Source organism: Lepidochelys olivacea (assembly GCF_965140295.1).
Source record: "Lepidochelys olivacea isolate rLepOli2 genome assembly, chromosome: 3".
NCBI lineage: Eukaryota > Metazoa > Chordata > Testudines > Cheloniidae > Lepidochelys > Lepidochelys olivacea.
This window is the reverse complement of record NC_140413.1, coordinates 2423622-2437614: the sequence shown is the minus strand read 5'-3', so window position 1 is coordinate 2437614 and position 13993 is coordinate 2423622. Positions and strand designations below refer to the sequence as shown.

The following is a 13993-nucleotide window of genomic DNA, read 5'->3' as shown; positions in this document are numbered from 1 at the left end:
CCTAAGGGCTGAGCCCCACAGCATCGTTCACTGGTGGCTGAGTACGGAGGAAATGCATTGGTCAGTGGCTGTCCAGAATGTTCTCCTTAACAGGAGAAAACTTTCCACTAGAGCTACTTACTTGAGTGAATAAAAAGCATTTTTCCATCTGGACAGCCTCCCAAAATGCGTCCCCAACTCAGACCAGCATTCAGACAATCCTGGATAATCTTTGGTACCTTAAGGAGTTGGGTCTGATGCTCAGCTCTCTTAAGGTGTATCTGGAGGCCACTTTGGCTTTTCATCCTCATATAAGGGGCAGGACTATTTTTACTCACTCCATCATGACCAGATTTGTGAAAGCTCTAAACAGATTATTTCCAGAAGTCTGAGACCCAACACCTTTGTGGGATCTGAATTTGGAGTTGTCTGTGCTTATGGACCCTCTTTCACAGTCTTTAGCACTGTGCTTCTTTCTACACCTATTAGTGAAGGTAGTATTTTAAGTGGCTATCACCTTTGCCAAGATGGTAGGTGAACCGAACGCATTGGTCACTGATCCACCTTTACACGTTCTTCACAAGGACAAGGTCTAGCTTAGGCTCCTTGGAAGTTCCTCTCTACAGTGGTATCTGACTTCCACCTAACCCAATCTGTCTGCTAGTTTTCTTTCCAAAGTCTCATGTGAACAGGTATGAGAGAAAACTCCATACCCTGAGTGTTTGGCATATGTTGGCTTTTTACTTGGACAGGATAAAGCCATTGCAGGTTTCTTCCTAGCTGTTCTTGTTATATGCAGAACGAGTGAGGCATCATCCAGTCACAACACAGGATCTTGAAATGGATCACTAACTGCATCGTAATGGCTTATGCTGCTAAAGGAGTAATATCTCCTTATACACTCATAGCACCTTTGCTCAGAGCATATTCTACCTCAACTGCATTTCTGGCACACATCCCTATTATGGACGTATGTAGAGCAGCAACATGGTCCTCAGTTCAAATTTTCACTAGACCATACGCACTCTGAAACTTGAGGGAAGATGCAGATCTAGGCAGGGCAGTCCTACAGTCCCTCTTTCTATGAGCCTCTGAGCCCCTCCTCCTGCGGTAACAGCTTGGACATTCTGTATACCATAATGCAGGCACTTGAAGAAAAAATGGTTACTTACCACCCTGTAACTGTTATTCTTCGAGATGTTTCATATATCCACTACGTGACCCACCATTCTTCCCTGATGTGTTGGAGTCTATCATTGGGTTCCAGTGTAAAGGAACTGAAGGAGGAGTGGGGTGACTCTGCCCTTTATATCCTTAGTTGGCTCACAAAGATCTTGGCCATGGGTGGGGCTGCCCACTCCAGCACCAGGTCATGAGGTGTGCACACATCTACAGTGTAATGGACATATGCAACATCTCTTAAAGAAAAACAGTTACATGCCATCATGTGCCAGCAATGCCCCTCTGCCATGTACATTGGTTTAACTGGACAGTCTCTACGTAAAAGAATAAATGGACACAAATCAGATGTCAAGAATTATAACATTCATAAACCAGTCGGAGAACACTTCAGTCTCTCTGGTCACGCAATCACAGACATGAAGGTCGCTATCTTAAAACAAAAAAACTTCAAATCCAGACTCCAGTGAGAAACTGCTGAATTGGAATTCATTTGCAAATTGGATACTATTAATTTAGGCTTAAATAGAGACTGGGAGTGGCTAAGTCATTATGCAAGGTAGCCTATTTCCACTTGTTTTTTCCTACCCCCCTCCAACCAGATGTTCTGGTTAAACTTGGATTTAAACTTGGAGAGTGGTCAGTTTGGATGAGCTATTGCCAGCAGGAGAGTGAGTTTGTGTGTGTGTCCCCCGGAAAAAAAGGGAGGGGGGTGAGAGAGCCTGGATTTGTGCTGGACATGGCCCACCTTGATTACCATGCACATTGTAGGCAGAGTGGTCACTTTGGATGAGCTATTACCAGCAGGAGAGTGAGGTTGTGTATGTATGGGGGTGGGGGGGGGTGAGAAAACCTGGATTTGTGCTGGAAATGGCCCACCTTGATTATCATGCATGTTGTAGGGAGAGTGGTCACTTTGGATGAGCTATTACCAGCAGGAGAGTGAGTTTCTGTGTGTTGTTTTTGGAGGGGGGTGAGAGAACCTGGATTTGTGCAGGAAATGGCCCACCTTGATTATCATGCACATTGTGAAGAGAGTTGTCACTTTGGATGGGCTATTACCAGCAGGAGAGTGAGTTTGTGTGTGGGGGGGTGGAGGGTGAGAAAACCTGGATTTGTGCTGGAAATGGCCCAACTTGACGATCACTTTAGATAAGCTATTACCAGCAGGACAGTGAGGTGGGAGGAGGTATTGTTTCATGATCTCTGTGTGTATATAATGTCTGCTGCAGTTTCCACGGTATGCATCCGATGAAGTGAGCTGTAGCTCATGAAAGCTCATGCTCAAATAAATTGGTTAGTCTCTAAGGTGCCACAAGTACTCCTTTTCTTTTTGCGAATACAGACTAACACGGCTGTTACTCTGAAACCAGTTACAAGAAGGTATGCAGCTGTTTTTTTCCACTTGCCCTCCAAAGGCCATCATCTATTTGGGGAGATGGTGGATAAACCCTACAAGATGAAAAGGAGTACTTGTGGCACCTTGGAGACTAACAAATTTATTTGAGCATAAGCTTTTGTGAGCTACAGCTCACTTCATTGGATGCATGCAGTAGAAAATACAGTGGGGAGATTTATATACACAGAGAACATGAAACAATGGGTGTTACCATACACACTGTAACAAGAGTGATCAGGTAAGGTGAGCTATTACCAGCAGGAGAACTGGGGTGGGAGGGAGCCTCTTGTAGTGATAATCAAGGTGGGCCATTTCCAGCAGTTGACAAGAACATGTGAGGAACGTGGAGCAAAATGCCTCATTTGCAGAGCTTAGAAAGACGTATTCATTGTCTTGAAAAATGTGCAGTAACTCTCACTGAAATTCAAATTCAGACCTATCTTTCTGAGATTTTCTCCAGCCAGCTCTCAGGAGAGTTAGTCCAAGGATGAGCCTTCCAAGGATTTTAAAAGAAAAACTTAAGATGTCAGTTTCCTAGCTTGTGTGTGTACCTAGTCAATTGTGGACGCTAGTTTGGAGGGTGTGTTACATTCCATTCTGATAACAGTGAGTTTTTGTGATCATTCTGATGTGTTCCAGGAGTTCCTCATTCCTGGGCTAGCTACAAAGAAAGCTTTGTTTTTAGTGCTCACTAATCTCATTCATGACAACTCTGTTGTTCCAGTGGAAAGCAGGTGTGAAGTGTGAGGCTGTCTCTTTTGTAGTCTGGGCTGTTTGCATGAAGAAAACTAACAATCAAAGCTTTAAACTTGACTTAGTGTTTAACATGAAACCTTGTAAGGAATGAAGCACTGGGATTGATTGGTTTTTGGTGGCATGCGGTGCTAATTAGGCTGGTAGCTACATTTGTAATTAACTGAAGATTTTTTGGGTCAGTAATTTCATTCCCTAGGTATATTATTTTAAAGTAATCAAATCCATAGGTCATGAATGTAGATGTAGATCAGTGTGGCCAGCCCAAGTCTTTCAGGATAGAATGAAGTCTCATAGCCATATATCAGGGGTGGTGAAACTTAGGCTCTTTTACAGTTGAAGTGCGGCTTGTGGAGCCCCTCAAACTCTCCCATTCTCTTCCTCCCAGACTTGGCAGGGAGGGGAAGAGCTCGGGGCTTCTGCCCTGCGGTGGTGTGGTGGGGCTAGGAGCTTCTTCTCAGCAGGGCAGTGGGTCTCGGGCTTCAACCCCACTGGGCGCACCTGCTGGGGCTCGGTGCTTCAGCAGGAGTGGGGTTGAAACTCCAAGCCCAGACAGGCGCCTTCTGCAACGCTGAAGCCCCAAGTCCAGACAGGGACCTCCCTCAAAGCTGAAGCCCTGAGATCCCCCTCCCCACAGGGCACAAACCCTTAGCCCCACCACGCCACTGCGGGGCTCAAGCCCTGAACCCCAGCAGACATGCCCTGGCTCTTGAACTTCTGAAGATTGTCATATGCGGCTTGGAGGGTCAGTAAGTTTGGCCACACCTACCATATATTGTCCTTTTTACAACCACAGCTGTTGGTGTCAAGTCTTGGAGGACAATCTGAGAATAAAAATGTGAAAGACAGTCATTGTTACTGTAGCAGCAAGTTCTTAAAGCACTTCTCTCTCTCAGCATCACTGCCATCTGAGCTATAGTTTCAAACTTCTGCCTTTCATCCACATGCTGATGTCCCCCAGAAAATGTTCTCACACCAAAATCTTGAACATTCTCTTCTTAATTAAGTCTGAATAGGCAACAGATTTAAAACAAACAAAAAAGTATTTCTTCACACAACACACAGTCAACCTGTGGAACTCTTTGCCAGAGGATGTTGTGAAAGCCAACACTATAACATGTGTGACAGGGTCAGGACAGATGGCTACAGGAGAGTGATAGAAGGCCGATATATTAGCCCCAGGTTAAGTAGGTCCCTTTCCCCTGGGTAAGGTAACAGGGAAGGTTCCAGAACAATCAGGAACTTTCTGGAAACAATTAAGGCAGACAGGTTGATTAGAACACCTGCAGCCGATCAAGAAGCTGCTAGAATCAATTAAGACAGGCAGGCTAATCAGGGCACCTGGGTTTTAAAAAGGAGCTCACTTCAGTTTGTGGAGTCCATGCGAGGAGCTGGGAGCAAGAGGCGCAAGAAGATGAGAGTGAGAAGGCGTACTACTGGAAGACTGAGAAGTACAAGCAGCATCAGACATCAGGAGGAAGGTCCTGTGGTGAGAATAAAGAAGGTGTTGGGAGGAGGCCATGGGGAAGTAGCCCAGGGAGTTGTAGCTGTCACGCAGCTGTTACAGGAGACACTGTAGACAGCTGCAATCCACAGGGCCCTGGGCTGGAACCCGGAGTAGAGGGCGGGCCCGAGTTCCCCCCATCCCTCCAACTCCCTACTTGATACTGGAGGAGTTGACCTGGACTGTGGGTTCCACCAGAGGGGAAGGTCTCTGGCCTGTTCCCCGATCCACTAGGTGGATCAGCAGAGACTGCAAGGATTGTTCGTCTTCCTTTCCCCATGCTGGCTATGAGGCTAACTGAGTGAACGGCAGATTTGAGCCACGAAAGTGGCCAAACTGAGGACTGCCATGAACCTCTGAGGCGAGAAAATCCGCCAATAAGCTCAGGACCCATCAAGGCAGAGGAGGAACTTTGTCACACAGGGTTCAAAAAAGAACTAGTTAAGTTCATGGAGGATAGGCCCATCGATGGCTATTAGCCAGGATGGGCAGGGATGGTGTCCCTAGCCTTTGTTTGCCAGAAGCTGGGAATGGGCGACAGGGGATGGATCGCTGGATGATTCCCTGTGTTGTTCATTCCTTCTGGGGCACCTGGCATGGGCCACTGTCGGAAGACAGGATACAGGGCTAGATGGACCTTTGGTCTGACTCACTATGGCTGTTCTTATGTTCTTTTTCTGATGACTGAATTGCTTGTTAATGCTCTAATAGCGGATATTGACTATTGTAACCTCCTCCTCTCCAATCTTGTAGATACTTACCTTGCTCCCTGCTGTCCATTCAAAATGCTGTCACCAAAATCATTTCCCGCCACTTTTGGTTTTGACTTCATTTTCACTCCATAAGATCTTCTTGTTGCCCAACATATCATATTGAAATTCCCTATCCTTGGATTCAAGACCCTATGCTTCTGGCCAAAGTCTGCATCAGTGACCATGTTTTCGTTTTGCATTACCCCATTCTCTCCACTCCAATATTGTTGATAGCTTTGAAGTTTCCTTTGTACCCTTCTTCCATTTCCATCTCCATGCTGCCCCTTTCCAAATATATTCCATTTTCAAGTTACCTCCTTGACCTCACATATACCTCATTCCATCTCTACTAAAAACTCACTTCTGTCATCTCTTATATGAACAATGAAGGAGAGGAAAAGGTAAACTAAAGAAACGAATAAAACTGGAAAGGAAAAACTTAAGTCAACAGAACCACTAAGAGGAGTATGTGCCTTGCAGAGTAATTATATGCTCTTTTTTTGTTTGTTTATCATTTCCCCATCTCCTTCTCCCCCCATTTTTTGGTCTGTTTAATACCCTCACTATTTGTCATGTCTAATTTAGATTGTAAACTCTTTGGTACAGGGACAATGTCTTTGTTGTTACAGCCCCTAGCATAGTTTTGGGTGCTCAAAAATAAACTAAGAACTTTATACCTGGGTTCTGGCTGTATTTTAACACTGTGCAACATATATCATTTTGGGATTGAAATTGTTAGCAAATTTTATTGATGTTTAGGAACTTCGTCCTTTTTGGGGGCTCAGATTTATTGTGTGTGGTTTTTCAGATAATAGTAAAACAACACTTTCTAAGATTCTCTTATTGCTTTTCCCCCCTGAAGTCTTCCATCCTGTGGAATGTTCATACTGTCGGCGTGAGAGCATGATGGGTTTCCGGTACCGATGCCAGCAGTGCCACAACTACCAGCTCTGCCAAAACTGTTTTTGGCGTGGCCATGCAAATGGCCCTCATAGCCACCAACATCAGATGAAGGAGCATTCCTCATGGGTAACTCAGCTTTGTTTGTAATAATGCACTGATCATCTCTATGCAAATTTCTTTTGAAAGCTAAAGACGTTTTTGTAAAAGGCTTAGAATCACAGGTTAAATCTTAAAGTTTTTCAAATAGGAGCTTATAAATAGGCATATTATACTTTTTTCTGAGTTGAATGAAATTTTATTTAATTATTTGACATTATCATTTTGCCCAGTGCTGACGATACTGTTCCTGCTCTCAAGTGCCTTGCAATCTGAGACATATAAAACAAAGCACTTGTCTTCTTTTCCCCAATACCATACCTTCCTACATCCCTCTTTTTACCAGCCTAATAACCCACCGTAATTTTGATGTCTTTACAAAGCAAGAAAACACTATGCACACAAGGTGCTCTTTTCGGCAAAGTGTTCTTCTTGAACATAGTAGCTCTTTAAAATAAATAAATGTTTGTCTTCATTGTGCATGAAGCTGGACTGTATATATTGTGGAAGACAAATCCTTAACCCAAGAATCTGATAATCTAAGATACATGGGCAGTAAAATTTGGAAAAATAGTACACCAGACGACAAGATGATGAGCATATCCCAAGTCATAGCTAATAATTCAAGGTCTGGAAAACAGGATGTTACAGGTGGGGTGATTCTGTAACAACCCTGATAGTATCAAGCATGATGCTGGAGCCACCCCCTGTCTTAGTCCACAAGTTGTGACCTGCTTGGAGCAGGGTGGCTGGTGCCATAAGCTTGGCATCTAAAGTCTCTAGGTCTCTAAATAGTTAACTAAGATTGCAAAACTCAGAATTCACTGTCTGCGCCTTTAAACAAACAAGCAAAATGCCAAGGCAAGCACTTAAGGGCAGGGCCCTGACCTGGACCTTGGGTTCTGTGCTAGCACTGAGGAGCTTTTCTTCTGTCCCAATCTCACCCTGTGGTGCCCCTGAGAAGTAGCAGGCAAGCATTCTTAACTGCTCTGCTGGCTCCTGATTATTCAGTGTCTCCTCCTGGCCCTTCTAAGCTCCGGAAGACTAAGTCTTGGTGGTAGCCTGGTCTGAGTAGGTTTTCCTTGAGCACAGGGGACAGACACCTCCAGCAGGGGACAAAGAAGGCATGGTAGACCCCATCACACAGGCCTTGTAGCGAGAGATTTACAAAGCTAAATCTGTTTAGTTTATCCAAGAGAAGACTGAGAATGACTTGATCATGACTTGCATGTACCTATACCTGGAGAAGAGATTTCTGATAGTAGATGGCTCTTTAATGTAGAAGAAAAAGGCATAAATGATATCCAATATTTGAAAGCAGAAACTAAACAAATTCAGATTAGAAATTAGATTAATATTTTTAGCAGTGAGGGTAAATAACCATTTGGTCAGTTTACTTAGAGAGCTGGTAGAATCTCCATCCACTTTCTCTTTAAATCAAGACCAGACGTCATTCTAAAAAGGTATGTTATGGCTCAAACAGTGGGCTTGATTGAAATTACTTGATGAGGTTCTATGGTCCATGTTTGCAGGAGGTCAGATGAGATCATCAGAATGGCCCATTCTGGCCATAAAAATCTATGAATGTATAACCACTTTTTGATGGTGAACTCAATCATTTAGATTATCCTAGGTGGACTAAGTGGAAGAAACCAGTTTTAAGTCGTGATTAAATGAACAGGGTGGACATGAATAATACTAGTTTAAAGAGGGAGTTCCAGGTATAGAATCATAGAAGATTAAACCTCTAAGGAAGGAGATTCCACCACCTCCCTAGGTAACCCATTCCAGTGCTTCACCACCCTCCTAGTGAAATAGTGTTTCCTAATATCCAACCTAGACCTCCCACACTGCAACTTGAGACCATTGCTTCTTGTTCTGTCATCTGCCACCACAGAGAACAGCCTAGGTCCATCCTCTTTGGAACCCCCCTTCAGGTAATTGAAGGCTGCTATCAAAACCTCCCTCACTCTTCTCTTCTAGAAATTAAATAACCCAAGTTTCCTCAGCCTCTCCTCATAAGGCATGTGCCCCAGCCCCCTAATCATTTTCGTTGCCCTCTGGTGAACTCTCTCCAATTTGCCCATATCCTTTCTGTAGTAGGGAGCTCAAAACTGGATGCAGTATTCCAGGTGTGGCCTCACCAGTGCCGAATAGAAGGGAATATTCACTTCCCTCGATCTGCTGGCAATGCTTCTACTAATGCAGCCCAATATGCCATTGGCCTTCTTGGCAACAAGGGCACACTGTTAACTCTCATCTAGCTTCTCGTCCACGATCATCCCCGGGTCCTTTTCTGCAGAACTGCTGCTTAGCCAGTCACTCCCCCAGGCTGTAGCGGTGCGTGGGATTCTTCCGTTCTAAGTTCAGGACTCTGCACTTGTCCTTTTTGAACCTCATCAGATTTATTTTGGCCCAGTCCTCCAATTTGTCCAGGTCACTCTGGACCCTATCCCTACCCTCCAGCATATTTACCTCTGCCCTCAGCTTAGCGTCATCCACGAACTTGCCGAGGGTGCAATCCATCCCATCAGCCAGGTCATTAATTAAGATGTTGAAGAAAACCGATCACTGGGGTACTCCACTTGATACCAGCTAGACATTGAGTCATTGATCATTACCCATTGAGCCTGACAATCTAGCCAGCTTTCTATCCACCTTATAGTCCATTCATCCAATCCATACTTTAACTTGCTGGCAAGAATACTGTGGGAGACCATATCAAAAGCTTTGCTAAAGTCAAGATATATCACGTCCACTGCTTTCTGCATATCCACAGAGCCAGTTATCTGATCATAGAAGTCAATCAGGTTGGTCAGGCATGACTTGCCCTTGGTGAATCCACGTTGACTGTTCCTGATCACCTTCCTTTCCGCCAAGTGCTTTAAAATGGTTTCATTGAGGACCTGCTCCATGATTTTTCCAGGGGCTTAAGTGAGGCTGACCAATCTGTAGTTCCGTGGGTTCTCCGTCTTCCCTTTTTAAAAGTTGGGCACTATAACTGCCTTCTTCCAATCCCCTGATTGCTGCAAGTTTTCAAAGATAATGTCCAATGGCTCTGCAATCACATCAGCCAGTTCCCTCAGCACCCTTGTATGCATTAGATATGGACCCATGGACTTGTGCATGTCCAGCTTTTCTAAATAGTCCTTAACCTATTCTTTCACCACTGAGGGCTGATCACCTCCTCCCCATACTGCGTTGCCCAGGACAGCACTGTGGGAGCTGCCCTTGTCTGTGAAAACGAAGGCAAAAAAAAAAAAAGAGTTGAGTACTTCAGCTTTTTCCACATCATCTGTCACTAGGTTGCCTCCCACATTCATTAAGGGTCCCACACTTTCCCTGACCTTTTTCTTGTTGCTACCATACCCATAGAAACACTTCTTGTTACCCTTCACATCCCTTGCTAGCTGCAACTCCAGTTGTGTTTTGGCCTCCTGATTACACCCCTGCATACTCAATTTTTATACTCCTCCCTAGTCATCTGACCAAGCTTTCTTGTAAGCTTCCTTTTTGTGTTTAAGCTCACTGAAGATTTAGTTAAGATTGAAGTGTATCAATACCTAATAGCCACAATATTAATTTTCATAGAATAACTCATTTGCAAAAAAAAAAAATCCTTTCAAAGTGGAAAAACGTGGAAATTAACAGTTAAGAACTTCAGCTAATTCAGTCATGTCCTATATTCCTTCTTCACTTGCTGTGAACCCCATGTAAGTTACAATCTCTCCTCCCATTAAATTTTTGCTTTTTTATAGTTTGCATAATTACATGCGAAGAACAACATATTAGGATAAGATGCTGATGGTTTAATCACTTTATTTTATTCATGTGAAACTAAATCTGTTTATACTTCTAATACATTTACTAATCCACACCCAAAAACCAAAAGGCTATTCTGAGTGTGGCCAAGAGAAAAAAATACAGTTGAAACAGCTGTCCCTGGTTTTGCTAGTGTGTGGAAGCAGCTCACACACTCCCTGACACAAGACACAGACTGGTGCGTGGAAGGGACTTCTGCATGGAAGTGTGCAAGCCGCTTGTACACACTAGCGCCATAGGTGGATTAAGCTTTTACGGAGCCCTGGGCCAGAGCAAGTGGGGGCCCCTCCTCACCCCTTCCGCCTGCAGTCCCCCACCCTCCCCACTCTTCCTGGGGAAATGGGATTGGGGCACCGGGGCTTGCCATGTTTCCCCTCCCCCCCGGTGCTCCTGCCGGAGAGCAGGGTTGGGGTGCGAGGCCTTCCCCCGCTCCCCAGCAAGAGAGCCGGGTGAACAGAGCAGGTCATGGCATGGGGCACCCATTTTTCCGGGGACCCCTGGGCGTGGGCCCAGTGGCTAATCCGCCACTGACTAGCATGTATATCTGCACAGGGCTCTACTGATCACAAAAATAAGTGATTGTAACTTGATCACATTTATAACGTGTAAACAGGAATAAATGTACTTATTACAGTATTCAGAGTAACAGCCGTGTTAATCTGTATGCGCAAAAAGAAAAGGAGTACTTGTTGCACCTTAGAGACTAACCAATTTATTTGAGCATGAGCTTTTGTGAGCTACAGCTCACTTCATCGGATGCATACTGTGGAAACTGCAGAAGACATTATATACACAGAGACCATGAAACAATACCTCCTCCCACCCCACTGTCCTGCTGGTAATAGCTTATCTAAAGTGATCATCAAGTTGGGCCATTTCCAGCACAAATCCAGGTTCTCTCACCCTCCACCCCCACACACACAAACTCACTCTCCTGCTGGCAATAGCTCATCCAAACTGACCACTCTCCCTGGTCGTACTAACTCAATTACTCCTTCCCTCCGCTACCGCTCCTGCTTCAAGTACTGCAAAAGATTTGACAAGACAGAGTGATGGTAATTCTGATCACCCCCTGCAGACCCAGACAATCCTGGTTCCCCAATTTTTTCCATATGTCCTCCCACCAACCAATTCCATCCCTGCCTTTCCCGATCTGGTGACTCAGATCAACAGTGAGATCAGATATCCCAATCCACATGCACTACGTGTTGGGTTGGTATTTGGGTGGTCATGTGCCTTAGAACGAACATGCTCTTCAGCTGTACAGGACATTCTCCGCAGCAGGAAGGACTCCATTAGATGCTGTTACTGGGCCAAATGGAGACTTTTTCATCATGGGCTCAACAAAAAAAAGTGGTTTTAGCAGAATCAGTGTGTGTAGTGGAGTACAACTTTGCAGGCACTTCCTAAGTAAGAGTGCTTTTACGGGGTTAACTTGGGATGCAATGAGTTGTAGGAGAGTGGGGGTAAGACAAATGGATTAATGATACATCAGTTGCGGCTTCATTGAGTGAGTGCAGGGTGGCTTCACTGAAACTCCAACCCAGAATCATTAACTCATAGTCAGTTTACTTTGACTATGAACTGGGTCCAGAATTTGGCCTGACATTGTTTGTTAATATACAGGCCAGAATGGGGAACTGTATCCTAGAAAGCAGAGACTAGATTATCAAATGGTCCCTTCTGGCTTTAAAATCTCTGAGTGATAGAATACATAGTGTTTGCAACGTAGCTATTGCTCTAATGTTATGTTCTTAATAATATTTTGCACTTCTCTAGTATTTTCCCTCTGGGAATCTGAAAACATTCGAGAAATAATCCAACTTCACAAGCATAAAACAATCCCTCCTCTCTTCATGTGTGTATTTAAAACAGCAGCAGCAATTGGTCTACAGTGAGTTTTGTTCCTGACTCATGTTTCACTCCAGTGATTTTTAGGTAGTTGAAAAGTTCTGGTGCCATGTCTAAATGTTTTAATAAAGTGAGAGAGATAAGGTGGGTCAGGTAATATTTTTTATTGGACCAACTTCTCTTAGGGGAAGGAACAAGCTTTTGAGCTCTTCTTCAGATCTGAAGATTGAAACGAGAGTGTCCGGACCTGAAAACAATCTCTGAAGTTTGAATTTTTTCCTTTCCCCCAGCAGAAGTTGGTCCAATAAAAGATATTACCATCTTGTGTGTCTCATATCTTGGAACGAACATGGCTTCAACACCGCAAGCATTAATAACCTGATTAATTTTTCTGATCCGATATCAATGGGGAATTCTTTGAATAATCATCTCCCACATTACACTCTCAGTACTCGTGCATGTGATGTTGGATTATTTTTAGCTAGCGGTGTTTTCTGGGGTTTTGCCTTTTCCCTCAGGCCCTGCCACTAGGGCTGTCGATTAATTGCAGTTAACACACGTGATTAACTCAAAAAAAAGTAATTGCGATTAAAAAATTGCAATTAATTGCACTTTTAATCACACTGTTAAACAATAGAATACCACTTGAAATTTAAATATTTGTGGATGTTTTTCTACATTTTCAAATATATTGATTTCAGTTACAACACCGAATACAAACTGTACGGTGCTCAATTTATTATAAATATTTGCACTGTAAAATAAAGAAACAGTATTTTTCAATTCACCTCATACAAGTACTGTAGTGCAATCGCTTTGTGAAAATGCAGTGTACAAATGTAGATTTTTTTTTTGGTTACATAACTGCACTCAAAAAACAAAACAATGGAAAATTTTAGAGCTCACAAGTCCACTCAGTCCTTCTTCCTGTGCAGCCAGTTGGTAAGACAAACAGGTTTGTTTACATTTATGGGACATAATGCTGTCTGCTTCTTATTTACAATGTTACCTGAAAGTGAGAACAGGCATTTGCATGGCACTTTTGCAGCCGGAATTGCAAGGTATCTGCATGCCAGATATGGTAAACATCGTATGCCCCTTCATGCTTCGGCCACCATTTCAGAGGACACGCTTCCATGCTGATGATGCTCCTTTAAAAAAAAAAAAAAAAGTGTTCATTAAATCTGTGACTGGACTCCTTGGGGAAAAGGAGAATTGTATGTCTCCTGCTCTGTTTCACCTGCATTCTGCCATATATTTTATGATATAGCAATCTTGGATGATGACCCAGCACATGTTGTTCATTTTAAGAACACTTTCCCTGCAGATTTGGCAAAATGCAAAGAAGGTACCAATGTGAGATTTCTAAAGATCGCTACAGCACTCAACCCAAGATTTAAGAATCTGAAGTGAATTCCAAATTCTGAGAGGGATGAGATGTGGGGCATACTTTCAGAAGTCTTAAAAGAGCAATATTCCAATGTGGAAAAGACAGAACTGAACAACCAAAAAAGAAAAATCAACCTTCTGCTGGTGGCATCTGACTCAGATGATGAAAACTGGATAGTTATTGAGCAGAACTTGTCATTGGCATGGATGCATGTCCCCTGGAAGGGTAGTTGAAGCATGAAGGGGCGTATGAATCTTTAGTGCACCTGGCATGTAAATATCTTGCAATGCCGGCTACAACAGTGCCATGCAAACACCTGTTGTCACTTTCAGGTGACATTATAAACAAGAAGTGGACAGCATTAT

At 43.7% G+C, this 13993-nt stretch overlaps 1 protein-coding gene across 3 annotated transcripts in view; it reads left to right on the top strand.

Moving 5' to 3' along the window:
- The window catches only part of DTNB (dystrobrevin beta), a 397289-nt gene that overhangs the window by 123426 nt on the left and 259870 nt on the right, over window positions 1-13993 (top strand). For all 3 annotated transcript variants that reach the window (XM_084624543.1, XM_084624545.1, XM_084624544.1), the window contains exon 8: window positions 6429-6595. In XM_084624543.1, the coding sequence (XP_084480669.1) occupies window positions 6429-6595 (167 nt within the window). The remainder of the gene's footprint in view (window positions 1-6428; window positions 6596-13993) is intronic.